The 21,845-nt window shown below is 35.3% G+C and overlaps 1 protein-coding gene across 2 annotated transcripts in view; it reads right to left on the reverse strand.

Annotated features, from left to right (window-relative positions):
- USP8 (ubiquitin specific peptidase 8) overlaps window positions 1–21,845 on the reverse strand; it is a 54,583-nt gene that overhangs the window by 20,852 nt on the left and 11,886 nt on the right. For both annotated transcript variants that reach the window (XM_008513847.2, XM_008513846.2), the window contains exons 2-10: window positions 21,135–21,303; window positions 18,052–18,196; window positions 13,786–13,871; window positions 12,012–12,174; window positions 11,035–11,077; window positions 8,824–8,968; window positions 3,940–4,102; window positions 1,330–1,474; window positions 800–1,023 (exon numbers count right to left, since the gene is read on the reverse strand). In XM_008513847.2, coding sequence (XP_008512069.1) covers window positions 800–1,023; window positions 1,330–1,474; window positions 3,940–4,102; window positions 8,824–8,968; window positions 11,035–11,077; window positions 12,012–12,174; window positions 13,786–13,871; window positions 18,052–18,196; window positions 21,135–21,238 — 1,218 coding nt within the window. In that variant the 5' untranslated portion in view covers window positions 21,239–21,303. The remainder of the gene's footprint in view (window positions 1–799; window positions 1,024–1,329; window positions 1,475–3,939; window positions 4,103–8,823; window positions 8,969–11,034; window positions 11,078–12,011; window positions 12,175–13,785; window positions 13,872–18,051; window positions 18,197–21,134; window positions 21,304–21,845) is intronic.

The raw sequence follows: 21,845 nt of genomic DNA on the forward strand, positions 1-21,845 counted from the left end.
ACTTGTTTAGTCAAATATTATTTAGTCTTAAGATTTAATCTGGAATATTAAAAGACCTTAAAAAAATGAAGAAATGAACCACCTCATTTTATAATTAAAAAAATGACAATTTTCTATGCATAGCCTGCTCCACAAATCAAATGTCATCCACTCCAAATGTGAAATATTGTTTAAATATAGCTGAGAAAAAAAATTAAAAATAAATGCTAAAATAATCTTATTGAAAAATGCATAGGGGAGAATGTAGGTAACCTTCTTTTAAATAAAATCTAATGAAGAGGAAAAAGCTGCAATTTTTTACTGTAACACCTTAGTTATTTAAAATCTATTAAATAACTATTGTTAAAACATGCCTGTTATTTATGTGTCAAATTCTAAGGAAATGAAACTAAAGTATTATTTCAAAACCAAAATGCTAACATCACATATTTATCATCTATAAGCCAAACTATTTGGAAAAATACTATTGGTTAAATTACAGTCCATGGTTAAATTACAGTCCAAAAAAATCTGAAAGTGTTGTTCAAGTCTACAGTGGTAATACAATCTTTTATTGGTGTGGACTGCCAGCTGGGTTTGAAATCCTTTGCTATCTATTCTAACACTGCTGTGGCAATAGGACTGAATTATAATAAAGTTTTATAGCAAAAAAGTTACCAAAACATATAGATTCTTCTCATTGATATTTTTCTTTCTAAAATATTAAAGGTTATATATAAAACTTAATTTCTATACTATATATTTAATATAACATTAAAAGAAAAGAGAGAAAAAAGTTAAAAGAAAATCAAGAACATACCTGTGGAACGTTTTTTACAATAGGCACTGGCTGAATTATGGATGAAACATCAGATTTAGAAGCAGCAAGTGGTTCAACTGGAGTTGATACATTCAGTGGTCCCATTCTTTCATCTTGTTCATTTATCAATTCTATATTCTCATCTACTTCTACAGGAGGAGGTGGCATCTGGGCAGTAGGTTTAGAAGGAACTGATTCTTCCAGTGAGGGATAAGTAAAATCCACTAAAATCCCCAAAAGAATAGTATTTTTGAAAGAACAGCAAACCTCATAAACAGTACTTACATATATCATGCACATTATATGTGATAGTTAAATGCAAACCAAATGAAGTGACAAGCACAAAATCTTAAGGAACTAAACATTAATTTCCAGGCTGTGGACATCTTGTGTTTTTATGCCTGAAAACAAACTGCTGTCTACTAGGACAAATGCACACACAACCAAGAATATTACCCCAAGCACATAAATAATTTCTTTTAAAGTTTATTTTACCAAAGTAATTTTAAATAAAAATTTCACATACATACATGAGATAGACACCTCTTCATTCTTGCCTCGTGGGGGTGGAGTGACTTTAGCATTTGTTGTGTACTGGGGATAACAAAGGAGCCAGTTTTCATAGCCTCCTTCTAAAACCAAAGGCTCATTACGCAGGACAGTTTTACTTTCCCACTATAAAATAAGGAAATAGTAATTCTGACATGGCAGCAATCTCATGACAGCTAAAAACACAACAAACCTGAATTTTAAGATTGCTCCCTTGAAGACAAGATTCATCTTCTAAATGGTAAAAAAAAAATGAGAGCCTAATTCAAAATTCAGCATTAAATGAAACAAATGGATAGATCAGATTTTAAAAATCATACAAGTGATCTTAGGAGAAAAATAACAACATACGTTAACATACAATAAAAATCATCCACAACTCTACCATCCAGACATACCACTTTAACATTTTAGAGTTTATTCTTCTAGTTTTCTATGTAGATACATACTTCCTAAATTTTACTTTTACAAGACTATGAAACTTTCATGATGCTGCTTTTCTCTTATATGAATATCTTTCACTAATAGAGAGCTATGTCATCATTTGCAATGACCAGATAATATTCTAGTTTATACACACACACACCAAAATTGAATCAATTGAACACTTATGGTTATTTTTCCCCCTAATTATAAACAATGATGAGATAAACACTGAAGTTCCTTAGACATGCACACACTCAGTCAACTCCATTAGGGAAAATTCCCAGAAGTGGAGTTGCTGAGCCAAGGCACATGAACATTTTAAGGCATTTATTGCTAATCCTTGAAATGACCTTTAAAAAAACATATTTGGGTGTTTGTGTAGGATAATTTCCTAGGAGTAGAACTGCTGATTTGAAAGTCTGGTAGAAGTTGCCAAATCGCCCTTCAAAAAGACAATACCAATCTGTACACTTACCAACAGTGTAGGAGAATGCCCGTTATAAATCTTCATAACTTTTACCAAACTGGTGGACATAAAATGGTATATTCTTTTAATTGGCATTTATTAGCGAAGTTGAACATCTTTTTATGTTTACTAACCATTTATACTCCATGACTTAACTAATCTCATCCTTGCCCATTTTTTCTATGTTTCTTATGCCTGAAAACAAACTGCTATTTTCTTAATAAACAGTGAATGTACTCTGAGTATTAGGGAAAAGAGGTCTTTATCATCTATGTTACAAATATTTTTCCTGATTGATTTTTACATTATTTACGGTATTTTTAGCACAAATACATCGATCTTTCTTTACGGCATCTTGGTTTAGGATCAGCATAATAAAAATATCTACCAAGGCTTCTTCCTAATAGTTCATTGTTTCAATCAACATATTTATATCTTTGACTCATTTGGAGTCTAGTGTGGTCTAGGAAATAAGGTAGGGATCCACCTTCTTTTACTTACTGGCTAGCCAGCTGTCCCCAAACCATTCATTTCAATCCATCTTTTCCTCACTGACTTCTTATGTCATCTTTACCACACACTAAACTTTCATATATCTTAGGCTGAACTTCATGAAATGGCCACTCTCGTAGGTCAAAACTAGTTGAATATTGGCAGTTTCACATATTGACCTATACTTTGGGTATATCTCTGGATTCCCTATTTTAAGGCATGAATTGTTTTAAGGCCTTTAAGACTGCCCTCCGGGAAGGCAAGGCTCTAACAATTTGGCCCTCCTACTAGCAGAACTGAGTTTTATTCTTATCACACGCTCACGAGCATTCAGTGCTATCACTGTTTAACAATTTAACAAACTAACCAAGTATTATTTTTTCTCTTTGTTAATTTGATCAGTGAAAATGGCATTTATTGTCTTAATTTGCATTTCTCTGATTCCTGGTAAAGTTGAGCACTTTATGTTTCTGTCACTTGCATTTCCTCTTCTGTTCAGATCTACTTCTGTCCACTATTTAATTTATCACTTTATCTGAAGTAGTTTTCTTATTTATTTGCAAAAGCTCTTCAGATTTTAGGTGTTCTAAATCACTGCCATATTTGTTGCAAATATTTTTCTGTTTGTCTTCTGCCTTCTAATGTTACGGTATTTTTTCACATCTAAGTTTTTCTTTATGAAATCAAATCTATCCATCTTTTTTTCCTTAGTGATGTCCTCCTTTGCCTTTATGTTTCCTAGTCTAATTCTTAAAACAAAAAATAATACTTTTTTCAGACAATTTATATTTCTGAAAATTCTAATATCCTACTTTATATAGATCAGTTAATTGTTATTTGGTGATTCAAAACTAGTCTTTTAGGGGGTCAGCCCTGTGGCCTACTGGGTGAGTTCAGTGTGCTCCACTTTGGCAGCCTGGGTTCGCAGGTTCAGATCCTGGGCACAAACCTACACCACTCATCAGCCATATTGTGGTGGCAACCCACATACAAACTGGAGGAAGACTGGCACAGATGTTAGCTCACGGCTAATCTTCCTCAACAAAAAACAAAACAAAACTAGTCTTTTAAGTCTGAATTATAAAAAAATCTACAATCCAAGCATGATGGATCTTCTTGTCCTTAAGATAAACAACTAGCCAATATATCTTTCTAACAACCAGAGAAGGTTTATAATTACAGTAAACTAACAAGGAAACTTGCTAACCTTGTAAAGTGCATCTTTCAGACTCCGTAGAGTTGTTCCAAGTTGTAAATCTTTTGTAGAACTAAACCAGTCAAGAAGTACCACATACTCCACATTCCCCCTCTTCTTCCATGTGTCTTTAGAATCATCTGGGAGGTTTGCTTCAATCCGACTAGCAGTGACTCTGAAATGTATTAACATTTGTATTGGGGCAAAAGTAGATGAGCGGTCCTAAAATACTACTATAAGACACTGAGTTTCTTTCTACAGTCTGTATTACACTACAGCAAACTTTAAGACAGATTCCTTTCTAAGGTCAGACTATATGTAAAGATATTAAACAGCCTAAAATTTTTAACAACTTCATCACTAATACTGGAATATATTTTAGTAATTATTAGAGACTAAAAGAGGTAGACTCAATTTACCAAAAAAAGGGGGCTAAAACTGAAAATAGAGGAAGTCATCTGAGCGCCCGTCTCAGCCAAATATAAACAACTAGGGGATCACCTGGGTCACATTGTTTATATATTCAGTTCTTTTATATCTATCCAGATAATTAATAGTTAACCAAATACCAAATGTTTCTTTAACAAATATATAATTTACTATGTGTAAGGTACTATTCGAAACGCTTTATTCTCATTGAATCTCACTGAATCCTTACAACAATCCTATAAAGCAGGCAATATTATTCTCGTTTTATAGATGGGGAAACTGAGGCACAGAGAAGTTAAGTAACCTGCCCAGGTTACAGCGGCCAACTGGAGCCAGAATTTGCACTCAGGCAATCCGGCCCATGTCCACACTCAGCTGCTCTGCTGTGCTGGGCTGCCTCTTATACCATCAACTGTGAGTAACATCAGTTCTACACTAAAGCACTGCTGTTCACTTCCTCTTTTGCTCACATAAAAGGTGAAGTTCTTCAAGTCCTTATCATGGGACTGCGTACTGCCCTTCCCCCAAAATCCTATTATCTCGACATCTGCATCACTATTTGCCCCCTTACTCCACTCCAACTTTACTCCAGCCATTGGCTTCCTTGTTATTCCCTGGTTTATGCAGGTATGCTCTTGCCTAAGAGCCTCTGCTCCTGCTGTCCCCTCTTGTATGGAAGCCCCTTCCCTCAGATAAATTCATCACTCATTGCCCTTATGTCCTCAAGATTTGCTCAGTATGGTCATGACTCACTTAACATTGTGTGACATCACAGAGTGTACTTACACAAACCTAGATGGTACAGCCTACTACATACCCAGGCTATATGGTACTAGTCTTATGAGATTACGATCGTTTATGTGGTCTGTCCTTGACTGAAATGCCGTTATGCAGTACATGATTGTAATAACTTCTCTGTGAAGCGTTCCTGTATTAAAATTTTAATACCCACCCCAACATATACACTTGACACACCCATCTCCATAGCACTTATCAACAGCAGACATACATTTTAAGTTTTACTGTCTGTCTCACCTACCCCATGTCCTGTTAAAATATAAGCTCCAGGAAGCAAGGATTTTTGTTCAGTGGTTTAGCCCAGCACTAAGAACCATACTAACCCAGCCCATAGTAAGTGCTCAGTAAATATCTGCTGAATTACTGAATGAATAATACAGATCTGCTCCTCCAGGTAAGGAACTCCATAGTATTCCTAACAAAGCACCTAGACATTTCAATATTTAACTGAGGATATCGGCAAGCTGGGCAGAACTGGTGAAACTTTTAAAGTAAAACTAAATGGTTTAGATGATTTAAAAGAAAAAAGTCTTGGGGGCTGGCCCAGTGGCATAGTGGTTAAGTTTGCACACTCCACTTTGATGGCCTGGGGTTCACAGGTTTGGATCCTGGGCGCAGACCTAGCACCACTCATCAACAATGTTGTGGCAGCATCCCACATAAAAGAGAGGAAGATTGGCACAGATGTTAGCTCAGCAACAATCTTCCTCAAGCAAAAAGAGGGAGATTGGCAACAGAGGTTGGCTCAATCTTCCTCACACAAAAAAACTCTCAAAAAACAATCCTGTTCCTGTATAATAATATGGGTTGCTGTATCTTCTAGGAAATAAAGAAAAAAGAAGAAATATAAAATATTAACTCATAATAATTCTTACCTAATATATAGAGATCAGAAAGATGCCTGATCAACAAAGAATGAGAAAAATTGAAATGTGATTTTCTTAAGGACTATTTCTGACTCTAGGGTATTATTTGTCTAAATACTTTGTCTAAAAACTTAAGGTTAGGGGCCAGCTCCAAGGCTGAGTGTTTAAGTTCACGCACTCTGCTTCGGCGGCCCAGTGTTTCACCAGTTTGGATCCTGGGAGTGGACATGGCACCGCTCATCAGGCCATGCTGCAGTGGCGTCCCACATGACAGAACTAGAGGGACCCGCAACTAGAATATATGACTATGTACTGGGGGGCTTCCAGGGAAAGGAAAAAAAAAAAAAAGAAGAGTGGTAACAAATGTTAGCTCAGGTGCCAATCTAAAAAAAAAAAAAAACCAAACAAAAAACTAAAGATTAGCCTGCAGAAAACACTTTGGGAAACAATAAAAACAACCAGTATTTCCAAACTTCAGTCTTTCATGTGTCATCTTCACAAGCTGGTGCCAACTTTGTTCTACCTTGGCTATTATGTAATATTTTAATTTAATTATTAATTTGATTTAATTATTTAATTGAAAGTGATCCTTTACTTAAATCTATTTTAACAGGAAAATGTATATTACTATATACATGGAAAAACAGCATCATGTCCAATAAATAAAAGATAATCCAAAAAATAAATAAAATAGATCAGTAAACCATGCTTAGTCACACAACAGATCGCCATATAGCAATGAGAATAAACGAACTACAACTACACAAAATAATATAGATGACCCTCACAACCATAAGGTCGAGTACAAGAAGCCAGGAATAAAAGACTACAGACTGTATGATTCCACTTATATCAAGTACAAAAACAGACAAAAATAAATCTATTCTTTTAGAAGTTGGTGCTTCCCTTGTGGGGAGGGGGTCAGGATATGGGTAGTAACTGACAGGGGGCATATAAGGGGTTTCTGGAGTGATGGTAAATGCTCTGTTTCTTGGTCCAGATACCAGCTAAAAGAGTATATTGAATTGTTGAAAATTCACTGGGCTAAATACTTAGGATAGGAGTGCTTTTGTATATACACTATTTTGTATTAAAATTTTAAAATAAACGGTTAAAAACTATAGTAATCACCATCAGCTAGCTGTAGATACTGTTACCTACAGAAAGCTCTGAGGCCTGCTCTGTGGTAAGAATGATTAGCAACGATTAAAAAGGAATGCTAGTACCAAACTGAAACTTCTTTTAACTCATTCAGGACTGACACAGAAATTTAAGGGGAATAATTTTTTTGGTATGCAATTTATTGTTCTTTAACCTTCAAACTTAACTCATCCTGAGTTTCATAGTACTCCAAATCTCACATTTTAGGAAACACTTAGTTGAATGCAATAAAAACATCAGTTTTCTGATAGTACAGATTACACCACCTGAAGATCAATTATAACCTTGTCTTTTTAAATCCTGGGAATATACTCACACCTACTTGACTAAACTAAGTGCTCTAATCCCACTTTTAAACAGTCTATTTACAAAGCACTCTATTCTTCAGGTCAAACATTTATCAAGCACCTGCAATGTGCCAAAGACTGCAAATTTTACTTCCCGATTTAAACAATTTATCTTTTTTAATGCTATTTAAATTATTCCTAGAATGGACCATCGATTTCAACTAATCCACTCCCATAAACTAAGACCCAGGGAAGTTACATGATTTATTTAACCCTCAAAAATAGAGAAAATAGCCCTGGATCTGGAGTTTTAGCTCTGACATGATTATGATAGTTTGCAATATACAAAACATCTATGCAAGTAAGTTTAAATTATTTTATAGGTTAAAGGCCTTCTTGTCAAAAAAGAAAAAATATATTTTTTCACTAAGTCCCTACTAGTACCAGGCACTGTGTTAAGTGTGTGTGTGCATAAAATTTCTCATTTAAACATCTCAAAAGCTCTGAGATAGGTACTATTCTTATCCCCATTTTACTTATGGAAACATGGGCTGAGAGAGGTTAGATCACTAGTTAGAAGTAACTTAGCTAATGAGACAGTTATAATCTGAATATAGCCTGACTTTAAAGTCTATATTCTTTCTTCATCACTTAGCTACACTGCTGCTGCTGCTTCAAAAACATATCTGCGTACTCTTTCACCACAGACTATCATATGGGGAATCTCAAAATAAAGAACAATTCAATTAATTCACTATTTTAATCAATTTGGTGCATACACTTCACAAGCTCATAAATAAAATAGTAGGAGAGGGGCCGGCCCCGTGGCCGAGTAGTTAAGTTCGCGTGCTCTGCTTTGGTGGCCCAGGGTTTTGCCACTTTGGATCCCAGGTGCGGACATGGCACCACTCATCAAGCCATGATGAGGCAACGTCCCACATAGCACAAGCAGAAGGACCTACAACTAGAATATACAACTAAGTACTGGGGGGATTTGGGGAGAAGAAAAAAAAAGGAGGATTGGTAACAGATGTTAGCTCAAGTACCAATCTGTAAAAACAAAAAAGTAGGAGATATTAGTCAACAAACATCTGGGGAGACAGGACACACAAAGGACAGAAAGGCATTTCTTCTCTAATAAGGCTCCAAATGCCACAAATAGGCGAAAACAGCCAAACTGGAATGTCCTTTATAGTATGCTTGAGAAAGGGTAAGGTGTGTCATTAAGCAGCAAAGGAGGAAAAGGTCAACAGGAAAAGAAAAGACAACTTTTATCACATTTAGCTTGGATGCTAAGTAGTAACATTTATTACTGTCCCCAGTTTACCATTTTATCTAAATACACAATGACCTACCCTGGACTGATGGCTTCTTCAGGAACACTGAGAGAATTTGAAATATGCGAATGCTGATAATCCTGCATTTTTCGCGCATCCATTATAATCAAGCTGATGTTTTTATCCATCATCATTGTGTACAGCTCCTTTGCTGTGATTGCTCCTTGGATTCGAGAGACAATATAAGTTACAAGAAACACCCATTTCTGTGTGCTAGCATATCACTAACCAGAGGACAAGCATAGCTTTTTCTAGAAGAGCGAAGCGTAGTGGGTCTCATATATTTGTTATTCCATCACACTATTTATTATCTTTTAAAACTAACATTAAATATAATTTGTGTTTTTGACACTTATCAAGAAACTACTTCAGTGCTCTGTTTATAGACTTAAATACCAAACCTTGCTATTGAGGTTACAACTACATCTGCTATTGGTTGTTACTGGTATACAATAAAGGAAATTAATATGTGTATCTCATGAAAATATTCTTATTCTATTTTAAAAAATTAAGCCATATGAAAAATGTCAACCAGAAGAAATATCTATGGCTCATATGGCTCGAAAATTCTTGAAAGGGTCTAAACTCTTTTTTAAAAGTTGCTGATGGGAGGAGCCAGCCCAGTGGTGTAGTGGTTAAGCTTATATGTTCTACTTGGGAAGCCCAGGGTTTGCAGGTTCGGATCCCAGGCATAGACCTACACAGTGCTCATCAAGCCATGCTGTGGCAGCATCCCACATACAAAACAGAGGAAGATTGGCACAGATGTTAGGGACAATCTTACTCAAGCAAAAAGAGGAGCATTGGCAATAGATGTTAAGCTCAGGGCCAATGTTGCTCATCAAAAAAAAAATCTCTGATGGGCTCTTATGGGGACTATTTGAAAAACTTCTATTTCCAAGTATTCCTAAAGTTACAAGCCAAAAGCTTGTTATTTGTGTTCCATTATCAGGAGTTGGCAAATTAATGGCCACCTGTTTTTAGTGGAACACAGCTACACTCATTTGTTTACATATTGTCTACGGCTGCTTTCACACGACAACAGCAAGGACCGTAGGGCCCTCCAAGCCTAAAATATTTACTATCTAGCCCTTTAATATTTAGCCCAAATAAATATTCCCTATGTTGCTATTGTCCTCTTCCAGGTTCTACCACCTGAAATGAAAGATTAAAAAGCACTAGAAGACAACTTAAACATGAAACAAACTATTTCAGCAGTGAGCTATGAGAAGAGCATAGTCACAGTAACTCCTAAGCTAAAATACCCAGCTGCTGGTAACCATCCTGCTTCCCTGTCTAACCATCAAAATCATTCTGACAACAAAATACTTTAAACAAGCTGAGAAAAACCACTAAGGCGGCTAAGATCTAAGCAGGATGAGATACATACCGATAAAAACTCATCTGAGGAGGAACTGATAACTTTTAGGAAGGTACCTTACTATCCTCAGTTTATTTTTTAAATCGTTGTATGGCAATATTTTAAATAGAGAATTTATTTTAGTGTTACGTACAGTTAATATTTAAGTTAAATCTTTTTTGAGAGAGGAAAATGTAGGCCATTGCCTAAGTCTTGTTGTTTAGGTCACATATTTATGACTAGGGCATCACAACCACCTATGGATAATATCCAAATTACTGGTTTAGATTTTTTTGAGGAGAGTGAAAAAGCCTTTTAAATAATTAAGTGTATAACCTAGAGTCATAAGTAATAATAGGTAATATTATATAAAGTTTACTATGTGTTCTAAGAGCTTCACATATATTAACTCATTCAAGTCTCACAATAACTCCATGAAATAGGTACTAATATTATCCTCACTTTAGAGATTTGGAAATTAAGGTAGAGAGGTTAAGCAATGTGCTCAAGATCACATGAAAATTCAGAGAAGGAGCCATTCATTATTCAAATCCATGCATTCTGACTTCTGAGATTCCATGCTCTCAACCACTATGCTAAACTACATCTCGAAAACAAAACAATGACAAATACAAACTGTGGTTTTGATGTTTTCAATTGCATATACCATAAATATTCCCCATGATATGTAAATACAGAACATAATACATTTTCAATATAATTGTACAGGCTAGGAAAAATGATAAAAGCTTACATACAGATTAGATGTGATGCTAAAAATCTCACTGTGGAAAACCTGAAGCTTATTCTGATTAAAAGAAGATCTCACTAATAACCTAAAAGAACTCCCTCTTTCTGTTTACACTTACCTTTCTCCGTGGTCTCATTTTTTTCACTCTTTTCACCATTTATCTATTTCATAGAAAAAGAAAGTTTTGACTTTAATAGAACAAAAATTTTCATAGAAACAAAAAGTTCAACTTTAATACTTCATTGAAACAGAAAGCCTAGGAAATGAAGTATACAGAGAACTGGCATTTTATAAAAATACATATGAACAGTAACCGCATTACCAGTAATAGCTTTACCAGGTTACTCTGACAGTCAACAGCTGCTAAAACAACTAGCAGCCTATCAGGATCATATGACATTTCCTCCAACTTTCTTCAGTTAAAGGCCAAATATAATTTAAAAGCACAGACTGTTACAGAAATTTAATATTTAATTAATTTAATTTAATATTTAATTTAACCAGAGAGTACTTCTTATGATAAAAATTCTGGCTATTCCCTTCAGTGTTCTCCATTACATAATTAAAGGAAAATGAATTAATACAAAGTTTTACAAATTTGCATTTTCTAATCAAGACAACACAGGATAATTCTGTAAGGTATTCATTTTATAAATGGGAAAACCAAGGACCCACTTGAACGTATTGATCAATTTTAGTTATCACTAAAAACAAAAAAGAAAAGAAACATATACTATGTGCCTCCTAATATGATACAATATGAAGTACATAGTATCACCTACGAAGCATTCTTGCCAAAAACCAAAAACTGAACCTGAATCTAATTAAGCTCTTAGGTTGAACTTCCAGCCTACGTGAAATACGGGAGACAGAAGAACAAGTTAAATTACACAAGGAGGAAGCAACCAGATAGTCACATGCCGCCTAATCATGTTTGGTCAATGATGGACTGCATACATGACAGTGGTCCCATAAAAACACATTAAATTTTACCCATGTTGCCTAAAAGAATGTTGTAGTGGGAAGTGAACTCTTAAGCAAATCATCTGACAAAAAGAACCACTCTTTTTACCTCAGGGAATAAAAATGAAATACCTTTTGGGTTTTGTCTTTGGAATCCAATACATTTTCCAAAGAACTTTCAGCTGTTGTGCCACCGTCCTCTCTTCCTGCTTCCTGTCTTTTCTGTTTCTGCAGCTGCTCTTCCTCCTGTCTCTCCTTTTCTTCAAGTTTTTTCCGAACTTCAGCTTCTTCATATCTAGTTGAAAAAAGAAGACAAGATGTCTTTTATTGGCATGATCGTGCAAAGTTAAGGAGTTCCAATTTCATAAAATTAGTACCCGGCTTTGGAGTATCTTTTTTTTTTTTAGGAAGATTAGTCCTGAGCCAACTGCTGCCAATCCTCCTCTTTTTGCTGAGGAGGACTGGCCCCGAGCCAACATCCATGCCCATCTTCCTCTACTTTATATGTGGGATGCCTACCACAGCATGGCTTTTGCCAAGTGGTGCCATGTCCGCACCTGGGATCCAAACCAGTGAACCCAGGGCCGCCAAGAATCAGAATGCGTGAACCCAACTGCTGCGCCACCGGGCCGGCCCCCACCTTGGGGTATCTTATGGCTGCATACTTCCTCCCTCAAACTGAAATCTGACTCTGCCAGTGTTCCTGTTACAAACTGCAACAAGTAAATCTGCCCTCTGTAGATTTATTTTAAATGGCCCCAAAATCTCAAAAAGAAACTTGATGCTGTCAGGTTGAAGTTTAATGCTTTTTGGTTTTTCCCTCCTACTAATTTCAGCTTTTTAATGATTCAGATCTGCTGCAATTTCCTTTTCAAAGGATTTATAATCCTAAAATCCTAAAATTAACTCTAAAGCCTCATTCACTTATAAAGTGGTTCAAAATATTAAAAAAGTACAGACAACAAATAAGGGAGAAAAGGGACCCAAAAATCCAAGACAGAAGAATAAAAAACATGATTGTTGTTGGTAGTAGGATGATTAGGGAAAAAACTAGGCAAATCCAAAAAGAAAACAGTTAATAATAGGTAACCCAAAGATTAGGTGAAATTCTATTCTACTTAGTTGATTAACTAGCTAAAGGAGGAAGAGAATAGTGATTCTAAATGATATCATCCTTCTTAACATATTTCATCCTTCTTAATATATTCCAGCACCAAGATTAGTAATTTCTGGAAAAGATGAAGGGAATACATTAGTTGAAAAAGATAATTTCTAAGTAAAGGCTATGATGTGTATAACTATAATAGTTAATTGATCCAAGTATGATAAACCATTAAGAAAAAATACTGAACTAAAAATAGTTTCCTTTTTAATTCTATTATTTCAAGAATGGCTAATGACTGAAAATTGAAACCTACTGTTAATTTCTATTTATTTTATAAGCCTGGTAAGCCAGTCACGGCAAATACTAGAGTTAGATTTTTTTAAAAAAACATATATAACTTCTGCAACAGGGCAGATCAAAACTAACAGTAAATACTTCCTTCCAGTAAGACCAGTGTCCAGTAGCACATTATAACACCAGGCATATGAGGAATTATACTTTTCTGAAGAAACCTGTCAGAAACTTAGAAAAAACTGGACCTGAGCGCTGATCTAATGTACCAATGCTTAATTTAACAATCTATCATTCTAAACATTTAAAAATTTCAGTAAAGAATATTAATATAGAACATAATATAGGTGATACAGCAAAAGATTTTAATTTTTGTGTCCCAGTTAACATAAGACTTATCTCTAGGAATTGGGATTTATATACAAGGTCAGATATAATGGACAAATTCTAAATATTATTTTTATCTTCTAAATGTACATTCTGTTAAAGACTGCATTATATTGTCTGTACCTGAGTTTAAGGCTTTCGGAGAGTCTTTCGGCTTCTTCAATAGCTTTTTTGATGTTTGTGGGTCCAAGTATCGAGTGAAAGTACTCCTAAAATTATAGAAAAACCATCCCATACTGTTAGTACTGGCCATTGTACACAGCACTAATTCTAACATTAAAATCATGGTGCTCATGTAAAGCAAAGTTTAGATGAAAACACTGTTGTGACTGAATGTGAAGTATTTTTTAAACTTTAATCTACATAAATGCACAACTATTCTCCAAATGTTTCAGAAGTATCTCTTCATACCATTAGTATGCTAAAAAAATTCAGTAGGTAACAACTTAAATTATTTGTAAGGCACCTTTAAGACATGTAACTACTACTCTTATTGTTTTTGATAAGAGTGCCAAAAAGCAAAGCTTTCAGGAACAAAATATATTTTCCTATTATAAATATGTTACCCTAGTTTTCTTCTCCAGTCTCAGAAGCCATAAAGCAAACTGTGTCCCAATCTACAGCATGGGATTTGTTCTACTTGTTTCAAACTGAGATGCTTTTGCTTCCACCTTTATTTTACAGTACTACCTACCTCCCAACTGGAGTCAAAACACTTTTGACATAGAACAAGTTTTACACTTGAGGAAATGTTGAGTAACTAAAAATCAAATGATAGAAAATAAATCATGAATAACATAATCTACTTTTAAAAAAACACAAAAGGTTTGGCACATAATTTACTAACAAGCATAACAAAGTTAAAGAAAACCTCACTTCTCTGAAAGGTCACTTAGATACTGCAATCAGAGACATTTTCAAGTCAAGGTTGATTTGACATAACAGTAGTATATTTTGACTCAGCTAATTACTAGATCTAATTTGCCACAACTTGCCCGTATGATTTTGCAAACAGAGACTACTAGCACAGTTCATCACAAATGATCGAACAGTAATCAAAGTTTATAAAAAGAAAGGCTGGTGGGCCAGAAATATCCATCTTTGGCTCTCTGAGAAGCAGTCACCAAGAGCTGGTGGAATAAATCTGTTGGTAACAGCTAACATGTCTATCTATCTAGCCTAAAAGTAGATCATGTTTTGGTTGAGTTTATTCTTCTAGATTAAAGACTAAATAAATCAAAAGGGCCCTTCACTATGTGATTTCAATAAAAGCATATGGTTTGTTTGGTGTTGTGTCAACTGAAAATCACAGTGGAAACTATAATTACTTCAGTTACCACAATGTCCTGACTACTGATGCAATACTTTTTTTAACAGAAAACAGTATCTAATCATTACTGTAAGATTTCTGATAAAAACAAAATACAAAGTAAAAATAAAAAATACTATGACTTGTTTTATTAATTTTCTGATACAAACTCATTAAGAAGCTAGCCTGTAAGCCCAGCTTAACTCTGTTTAAATGCTGAAAAAACTGTTTGTGTTTGGGCATGCCTGTTACCAACTCCCACAAGACTCTCTAATATTAGTGAGGCTTCTTGTCAATAATTATCTCTCTGTGCACTTAAAGGAGCACAGTTAAAGTAGTACAGTCACGTTGTTGCCTAACGATGGGGATACATTCTGAGAAATGCATCTTTAGGTGATTTTGTCATTGTGCGAACATCACAGATCGAACTTACACAAACCTAGGTGTCAGAGCTTAATACACACCTAGGCTATATTTGGTACTAATCTGATGGGACCACTGTGGTATTCGCGGTCCACTGTTGACTGAAATGTCGTTATGTTGTGCACAACTGTATAAGTACTTTCAAATGTTCCATAGTATTAACAATTGGCAGAATAAGGGGGCCAGCCCAGTGGCACAGCGGTTAAGTTCACACCTTCCGCTTCGGCGGCCCAGGGTTGACCGCTCCAGATCCTGGGTGCAGACTTATGCACCGCTTGTCAAGTCATGCTATGGCAGGCATCCCACATATAAAGCAGAGGAAGATGGGCAGGGATGTCAGCTCAGGGCCAGTCTTCCTCAGCAAAAAGAGGAGGATTGGTGGCAGATGTTAGCTTAGAGCTAATCATCCTCCAAAAAAACAAACAACTGGCAGAATAAAATAAAAACATCTAATTCTTACACAACTAAAAACGTTTGCTTCTCTGGTTTACCAAGTAGAAGTTTCCTACTCCCGAACACACAAATTCAAACAACTTTCATGATTTCCCTAATAAAAAGGTTTACCAGTAATGCGATTATCAAGAATGCCATGTAGATTTAAAAATATAATTCTAATTTTATCTAGATTTTGCTACAGTAATATTTTCAATATATTTGCCTTCCCATCTTTTTAAGATAAACCTGAAAAAAATGTTCATAAACTGATTTTTTCAACCAATAAGCAATAACCATAATGTGTCCTCTACTAGTGAGCTTGCTAAATTGACAAGTTTTATCTAAATCTTAAATACTCCCTCATGGAAAACAAGGGTGAAACGTACAAGTTTCTGAAGAAGACTTGGTGATATCACATGCTGTCCCTACCTGATTTTAAGGGTAAAACTCAGAGAATATTAGTTAGTAAACTTAAAAATTCCCACACTTGAAGTGCACTGGAGAGGTTGGGCTAAATAAAAGAAATGAAAAAACAGTTCTAAGACAGAAGCAGATGCAGTAACCTGGACAGAGCAAATGAAAAACAGTCTCTTTTCCTGAAAACCAGGAACTAAACAACTGCAGCAGATGGAGGAACAGCCTGGGTTACCTGAGCCTTTGCAGGGAGCTTCCTAACCTGAACAACTTCTGCCATTGCCAACTAGATACTCCCCTTGGAAATGCAATAGATACTCTGTGGAAATGGAAAAATCTCTTATCAATTAAAATTTACTCCTAGCCTTCTCAAGTTAAAAAAAAAAAAGGTAGCTACAAAAACACTCTCAATCTTGTCAGAGAAAAAACTACTAACTTACAAAAATAAGGCAAAAAATAAACAAATACATAAAAAATTGGCCCTACCACAACACACGAAACAGCAAACACCAAAACCACCACTGTTATCCAAATTTGCAAATCTTTCAAAAATATTTACTTAACACTTTTACACTTCTTTTTAAGTAATTCCACTTTAACAGACACTGTAAAAACCATCGAAGAGCACGCAAAAACTTGTTTGACTTGGGCAAGCTTCTGTCTCTATCTGCAGATAAGTATGCCCAAGAAGATTCCAAGGGCAGGACCAATCCAGCCATTTGTGGACAGGAGGATGACACAGAGGATGGCCTCCAAATGCAAGCGGCCAGCTTTCCAAAGCTAGATCTAAATCCCAGTCACTATTATTAGCGTAACATTGCTGCTGAGAAGAAACACTAGCAACAATTTATCACTATTAAATAAAACATTAATGTTATCCCTTAATCAACAACCAAAAGGAATTATATCAGTCACACTACTCTGGGGGAAAAAGAAGGTTATTTCAAAGAATAATAAAACTTTCTTTAGTTCTATAAGTCAATTTACATGAGGCAAGCCAATTCTACCACCAGTGAACAAAATAAAATCTCAATATTAATTCAAGAATGGCTTCTCTACCAGGTAAGAAATCTACAGGCAGTATTTTGCTACTATTGTCTGGTAGCAAGATCATTCCTAAGTAAAGCTGGAACCACCAACACAATATTCTTCCCACTTTTTAACCTAGTCTCTATGCTCTTCTTTTGCCTATTTCTGATGCAATCGAAATGCAACCATTTCCTCTAGCAATATTTATCTTAGTCATCAGTTCTCTTTATTCATTTACACCTCCCCCACCCTCCCTCCTTACCCATGGCTTCAGCAAAGTGGAAGAAGGCACTGGCTCAAAGGATTAAAAGCAAAATAATAACAAAAATGGAAGTGATCAGTATTAATTTTGCAGAGATCTTTAATATGGCTACAATGTCAGTCAAATATAAAAAGTGTCACGAAAACAAGTGACTAAACTTTGAATCTTGAGAAAGTATAATCACACTCATATTTTTCTTATTTATTGCATGAGTAAACTGAATCCTTCCACTTGATCTGGCAACGATATAACAGAAAACTAATTGTGAGTCTTTATGTTGCTATAAACTTGTACTAATCCAAGGCAAATTAAGTATGTGTATATAGTGTGTGTGTATCCACACATATATATTTGCAAATAATGAAACTAAATCTTTAGCTGTTTTTTCTATCTGCATAAGACTTTGAACTTGATGCTGTAATGTGACCTAAATTTCAGTGTTAGTTAAAACTTTTAGAGGAGATCAATAGCTCCATTGTGCAAAAATAAGAAATAAGAATGCAGAAATAAAAGGTACCTGCTGTTGCTTGAAATCAGGCCTTTTTTTGATAAGATTATAAACAGTCACATATTTCATATACAGTACATAGGCCTTTTCCTCATCACGATCTAATCTGCTTTCTTCTGCTGTCTTGAAGATCTTCAGGGCACTCTGTACATAACTTAAAATTAGAGAAAAAATTAAAACACAACATCTCAGGGGAAAAAAGTCATGTATAAAGTCCACAGAGAATCTTGATAAAATGAATTTCATAATTTAGGTTGCACTACTTCAGAATTGACACAAAGTTACATATAAGTTCAGATGTAACCTGAAAATTTCCCTTATGCTACAAGTGAATATTTGCTTCACGATAGCTGCTTATATACCACCAAACTGTTCAAAATGCATTGAGTCCAGTTTTAAAAGTTTGCTATAATAGATAATATAATCCATATAATAGCCATGCTCTATGATGAAAGAACATAACTGCGTACCATTTATATTAAAGGAGGGAAGCTAAAATCTTTATTATTTTAATGTTAAATACTTCTCAAGTCTCCTTACTCCCTCCTGATCATGATGTAAAATTCTCCCCACCTAAAAGCCAAGAAACTAGGGATAGGAAAGAGATATGAGTTCAATCTTTTTACTTGGTTAAAGTTTTCTACAAAATGGCTGAACTGTACTCTGATTAACTGGTCCTCGAAGGAAAAGAGATTTAAGATGTCATCTTAATCTAAATTTATGTCATCTTAAAATTCCACTTCAGTAAAATAATTTGAGGATTCTGCGATGTCCATTCTAAGGATATTTTCCTGATTAACTGTCTTTAGAGAGCAAAATAATAAAATAGGCATTTCTGCAAAAGGAATTCATTCACTTAGGACTAAAGTTCTGGCAACCAAGTTATAGTGCCAATGCTTACATACAAAAAGCTTTATCAATAACTTATTTATACAAAGCAGTGCATCTTGTTTTCTATATTTTTCTAACTGTGCTCCAAGATTGAGACATGGATTAAGGATGAAGTTGGTCAGGCCAAGGAACTAGAACACCACACAAAGGCACAGGACCAAAGTGGTATTTAGGACCAAAGATGGTCCTACACAAGGACTATTTCACTCAGTGTATTCCCTGCCTACCATGACATCATAGTCCTAAGACAGAGATAAATCAAACGAAAGCTAGTCAGGAGATTCTCTAGAAGAGTTGGGAGTGGGTGCAACAGTCCTTGGGTTTTCTCCAAATTTCTTTCACTCTAATGCATGTACATCTTATGGGCCTATATGTAGCAGATCAAGCTGAGATAGCTGCAGTGCCACAAAGAGTTCAGTGAAGCAGCTAAACATCCTAAAGGATTCTAACATTCTCTAGAACAGTGCTGTGAGATAGCAAGAACACAAGTTTGTGGTGCTATATTTAGGAAGTCCTCTGACATACCACTTCCTATGGGATCAGGGTAGCCCTAGAGCTAAATCAGACATTGCTAGAGTGGACTGATCTGTCTTACGATTCAATGAAGCTCTCTGAGAAAGCCTCAAGGTAGCTTTATTTTTCCCATTGTTTCCTATTTGAAAATCATTCAAGAGGAATCAAATAGAGCTGTGCTTTCTCCATCACCCCATCAACATTACCAACTTAGCTCAGGAAGCAGGCCAATCCTCTCTTATTCTTCCTGCTCCCCAAAAGATCTCTTTTTAAAAAGTCCATTTTGTCCTTAGTAATGTTTACAAACATCAGTTCATTCTGGGATTTTCTTTCCTGACCTTCTTTAAAGTTCCTACTACTCTCATCTTCATCCTTGATATTCTGTTTTCTTCCCATCTTCAGTTTATTTCCTTTAGAAAATGACTCACAAAGATGTCCCTGTGCAATCACAGGTTTCTTTAGATGCCTCTTCAAAGGTTCATTTGGAATCATACATATACATCACTTTTTTCTTGCTGAGGAACATTCAACCTGAGCTAACATCTGTTGCCAATCTTCCTCTTTTTTTGCTTGAGGAAGATTAGCCCTGAGCTAACATCTGTGTCAATCTTCCTCTACCTTGTATGTGGGTTGCTGCCACAGCATGGCTGACGCGTGGTGTTAAGTCTGCGTGCCCAGGCTCTGAACCCATGAACCCAGCCCACCGAAGAGGGGCACGCCAAATTCAACTACCAGTCCACAGGGCTGGCCCCAAATCATTTTTTTTGAAGCCTCCAATACTATTTATCTCCAGCCATGGAACACCTATTTTCCACCTGATTTCTAAAATCGTCTTGCCCCAAGTCTGGGGTATATGGCTGGCTAGACCCACCTTTCCTTTTGAAACTCTTATTTTCAACTCTATAATAAAGTAGCTATTTATCTATCTCCAAATCTTCTCCTTTCTTGGTCAAAATAAATTCAGAGAAAAAGTTCCCCTACTGCCTCGTGACCCTCAACAGAGATAAAACTATCATCAAGTTAACAGTTTTAATGATATCCCATTTTTAGCAAAATTACTTCCATAAATATTAAAATAGTTGGACCTCTCCATTGCTATTATATTTTATCTCAGGACAGATTTTGTAATCATTACCAGGAAGGTATTATCTCCAGCTTCTACCTCAGCAGGTAGATAGACTATAGGCCCTCAAAAATAAAAATACATACAATAAATCATTAGGTTAAAAGTTCATGTCAAACTGGTACAAATTAATACTTTGCTGAATTTTGGATAAAAAATACATATCTCGACTCTTTTACTCAAAGAAAGACTATGCTAGGACCACATCTTATATGTGAAATATACAAAGATAAAAATGATCTTTAGTTAAGAAGTATTTTTATACTGTTTTATGAAAAGACATTAATTGTGGTTGAATGAGTTTTTAGACCCTTGTAGTCTTTACCTCTTAAACTTCTGATCTGGCATATTGTCCAGAGACCAGATAATATGCGTATTAGCAGAGTATATGTATGTATTCTGCCAAGATAAAGTTAAGAACTTCTCTAAAGGAGGTCTCAGTTTATTCAGGTGATGACATCACTTTTCAAATAAACTTTAAATTAACTACTCAGCTAACTCATTTAGTATGGAAATGAACTAAAAATTAATATATGACTCAGGCAAACTAGCAAAGGACACACACCTCTTAGTGCTTATTTTCTCTGGTTTAACTTCTGTCTTCTTATTGAGGTCTTTTAATGAGGAACTGAGGTAGAGTTCTTTAGGAACTGAAGCCACGGCAGGCATGATGAATAATCTTTACTCTTCCACTTTCACAATGGATGGTGTACTTCATTAAAAGTAGTTCTTTTCTGAAATAAAATGAACGCAAATAACCCCACTAGTTTTCCTCATTAACAATGAAACAAGTGAGCAGTTAAAAAAAGAAAACTCCTAAACTGTATCCTTTGCTAACAGAGTTAATGTTTTTTTCTCATTAACCAAATTAATTTGCTGTAATTTTATTTTTTTATTTTATTTGCTGCGCCTTTTTTTAAACTGAGATAACACTGGTCTATAACATTATATAAATTTCAGGTGTACATCATTATATTTTGATTTCAGTGTAGATTATATCATGCTCACCCCCAAAGACTTAATTACCATCTATCACCATACACATGTGCCTAATCACCCTTTCTGCCCTCCCTCCTTCCCCTCTGGTAACTAGCAACCCAATCTCTGTCTCTATGTATTTGTTTGTTGTTGTTGTTATCTTCTATTTGTGAGTGAGATCATACTGTATTTGACTTTCTCCCTCTAACAGAGTTAATTATAAGTTATCTTGAACATTTATTTTGGGAGTTCAAGACATACAGGGCATCAATAAACGATTTTTTTTCAAATTTTCATT

Source organism: Equus przewalskii, chromosome 1 (assembly GCF_037783145.1).
Source record: "Equus przewalskii isolate Varuska chromosome 1, EquPr2, whole genome shotgun sequence".
Classification (NCBI taxonomy): domain Eukaryota; kingdom Metazoa; phylum Chordata; class Mammalia; order Perissodactyla; family Equidae; genus Equus; species Equus przewalskii.